The sequence below is a fragment of the Sinocyclocheilus anshuiensis genome, unplaced genomic scaffold, assembly GCF_001515605.1.
Source record: "Sinocyclocheilus anshuiensis isolate Anshui unplaced genomic scaffold, SAMN03320099.WGS_v1.1 scaffold202, whole genome shotgun sequence".
Taxonomy (NCBI): Eukaryota; Metazoa; Chordata; class Actinopteri; order Cypriniformes; family Cyprinidae; genus Sinocyclocheilus; species Sinocyclocheilus anshuiensis.
This window is the reverse complement of record NW_015542342.1, coordinates 97,785-101,290: the sequence shown is the minus strand read 5'-3', so window position 1 is coordinate 101,290 and position 3,506 is coordinate 97,785. Positions and strand designations below refer to the sequence as shown.

The following is a 3,506-nucleotide window of genomic DNA, read 5'->3' as shown; positions in this document are numbered from 1 at the left end:
CTGGACGCGAGCGTCGTGGTGCGACGCGACAAAAGACAATAGAACACATTATAATTATGGCCCTATGATTTCTGTGATGCGGAAAACGCGGACGGAATCCAGTCATAAAAACAGAATTTACTGTATAACGCGGAATGCCACGGAATTTGTCAAAGTTTGGGTGAATAAATCAAAAGTACGTAGGTCATTACACTTAAATCAAATCGCAATATTGACTGGTATCTGTAAATATTAAGCTGCAAAAATACCATTTAAATATGAATCCTGCATGTCTCTTTATGAATGAATGGCACAGACGCGCGGTTTCGTTTGCTACACACATACTGAAGTGCGCAGTGTTTTCAGCGTCTGCTGTCTCGCTAAATGAGAACATAAATACATGAACAACAGTCAGTGTCTGCTCTATTATAAATAATTTATATTTTAAAAATATAATATTATAAATAATAAAAATTAATAAATGAATTAATTTATAATTAATTTGAAATTAATGAATAATAAAATATTCGCTTGTTTTGTTTACTGTGTGGAGACGTGCTGATATCGCGTTTTGGTCTCGTTCTGTATCGCGTATCTTGTCAGTGACAACAGCATTTATTTGAAAAGGAATTATTTTGTAACATTATAAATGTCTTTACTGTCACTTTTTTTTTTAATCAATTCAATCCATCCTTTCTGAATAAAAGTACCAAAAAAAAACAAAACAAAAAACTCACTTCTGGGAAAAATTGACCAAAAATACTGATGAGTCATCTTGCCCACATTTCTGTCCAACAAAATGTTCTTAAAACCCCCTGCCTTGCTAGAAATAGCATGTAGCACATCATCTTGGCACATAATAAGAATAATGCATTTTATTTTCTTTCCAAACCATGAATTGTTTGCAAAGGAAATGTTTTGAATTCAGTTATTTTAAAAACATCTTCACTGCTTTCTTTTTATTCACTGGTGGTTTCACCAGGCTATGAAATAAACTAAAGCTTATTGGCTATTAAAATAAGGCACTTATATGCCCTGCCCTGGCTTCCCGTTGTAGAAACATGTCCCAAAAAAAAGGTACTTGACAATATCTTTTTGTGGGGTTTTGTTTTTGCTAATTATATGAAGGTCCCATATATTTCAACATTTTTTTAAATTAGCGTTTTTTATGGCGTTTGTAATTTGTTATTTTGTTTTCAGAATTGTGATTTGCTTTGCACTTCTCGGCCACCGTAGAAATGTACTTGGCCACAACTATGATCATTCTTCCTTGAATATTCAAGAAATGCATTAAATTAACTTTAATATGAACACAGATGATGATCAGTATAACACACACAGCACTCATATTTTGCATTTACCTCTATATAATTTTTCCCTAGTCTTTCTCCATCTTGCTGAGCTTACAGACATTTAAAAAAAAAAAAAAAAAGAACATGCAAAGGTTTTGTGTTTCATTTTCTACAAAGACTTTTCAATTTGACTGAGGTGTTTGTTTAAAAAAAAAACTAATCACAAAAGTATGGGGAGGAAAAAACTATTTCAAAACCTCAAAATGCGTTTTGCACAGATCTAACCCCATATAACATGAGACCGCTTCAGTGTGCACAACCATGTGTTTGTGTGAGGTGATCGCGCTCAGCCAATCAGAGGCCTAGAAAGCGCCTCGCTATGTGAGGTTACTATCGGACACCGTCCGCTTCAGCCCAGGGTTACTGTCGGTCACTTCACTATATTCACTGGACCATTAATAATCTCAATACTAAAGGCTACAATAATGCAAAGCATATAAATGCACACGCTGATATATAAATCACACTCTGAAGATAATTCCGTGTCGAAATATATATATTTTTAAACATATTTTGGTGTGAGATACAGAATCGATGCCGTTTTATGTGCTTCGGTCTTAAATATGAGTTATAATGCAGCTGTGTTGGTAGGTCAGAATATGGCCGATAGTAACCTCGCGTGACGTCACACGTTGGAGGGGGCGGGGCTTCTGCCGCCAGACAATGAACACTGTCCACAGACACCCTGCGTTTATTTCCGATTTCATGAAGTCTAGCATACAAAGATTCAAGATTTTTTTATTTGTCACATACATGGTTATATAGGGAATATATGACCAGCAGTGAAATGTAAGTAAACGCAATAACCAAAGCATTGGTTTGGGATTACTCGCCGCTGACTGGACGAGACATCTGTCAAAGCAACAATAACCATGCGCACATAAAGCAGCCAGGCATCTGATTTTTGTTTACGTAGCTGACGCCCACTGTCACTGTTAGCATGTTTAAAAGGGGATGCAGTTGATTCTGAGCAAAACAAGCATCCTATATGATGACACAGTGGCTAGATATGATAGCTTGCGTATTGTAGATTTTACAAATAACTATAAAATAAGTTTGAACATAAACAAACACGTGTATACGTCTGACAGCACCATATGTAAATATGTATCGGTCCCTAAACTACAAACACACCATTCGCTTTGTCCAGCACCGCGAGTGTAAACAAATGATCTCTTACCGTCGATGTCATTGAGCAGAGCCGTGTCAATATCACTCGGATCGTGAAAAGACAAGCTGGAGCCCAGGGTGTCCAGCGACGGGTCATCAAAAGACAGGTTCATTGTCCTCAAGCGCTCTTTCAAGCCGACTTCAAAAGTATTCGAGACACAGCGTTATTCCATGTAAACCGAGAACTTCTTGCACTTGTCGGGAGAGCAAACGTTCGCGGACATTTACCGGCTGCGTTTCGTATTATCCGTCCGCGTAATTCTCGACAAATTCAACTTTGGTGCTGATTCTGTCTACTATCTGCTCGCGGCCGCACAAGGCAAAGTTGACTTAAGAGTTTGCTTTGCACATTGGCTTGCTAGCAGCGCGAGCCAGGCACGCCCACAGACACGCCGTGGGTGATTGACACGCCGCCCGACCAATCAGAACTCGCTCTTGAAGCGCAAGCGATGACGTGCGCATCTCGGTACGGCCATTCAAGTGTATTGTAATCTAAGGTTGGAAAGATAATTTAAGTCACTTATTCGAGATTGACTTTTTACTGTAATTTGTTTTTACTTAGAGTATGTTTTGGATTGTTATTATAATTTTTGTTGCCGTTTTTTACATATATTATTTTGATTTTAAGCATTTAAATGTTTTAAAAGCGTCTGTCAGCTATTTAAATAGGTTAATAATTACACTGACCTGTTTAATTAATACGCTGACAGTCAGTTTGTGTTAAAAGAGTATAAGTATTCAATATATTCTTAATGTGAAGTGCCGAATAAACAGCCCATTTTTTGTTTACAAAATCTCGGTCGGTGGTGGGCTTGTCTCCGTCAGCCAATCAGAGTTAAGCAGAGGTGGGCGCTGGGCGATCAGGTTAGGCAGAGCCACAGCGATGACTCCGCCTGTAGAACCAGAGAAACCGACCAATAGGGAGTCCGACAGCGAGTGGGCTGATATGACGACACACGTGTGGCTCCGTGATTACATCATGTGTTTCTCATAGAATAAAGGTTA

At 38.3% G+C, this 3,506-nt stretch overlaps 1 protein-coding gene across 1 annotated transcript in view; it reads right to left on the bottom strand.

Annotated features, from left to right (window-relative positions):
• LOC107691218 (sterol regulatory element-binding protein 1-like) overlaps nt 1-2,852 on the bottom strand; it is a 20,986-nt gene extending 18,134 nt beyond the window's left edge. Inside the window, exon 1 of the mRNA XM_016489717.1 lies at nt 2,512-2,852. Within this exon, the coding sequence (XP_016345203.1) occupies nt 2,512-2,614 (103 nt within the window). The 5' untranslated portion in view covers nt 2,615-2,852. The remainder of the gene's footprint in view (nt 1-2,511) is intronic.
• Between the last annotated feature and the right edge of the window lie 654 nt (nt 2,853-3,506).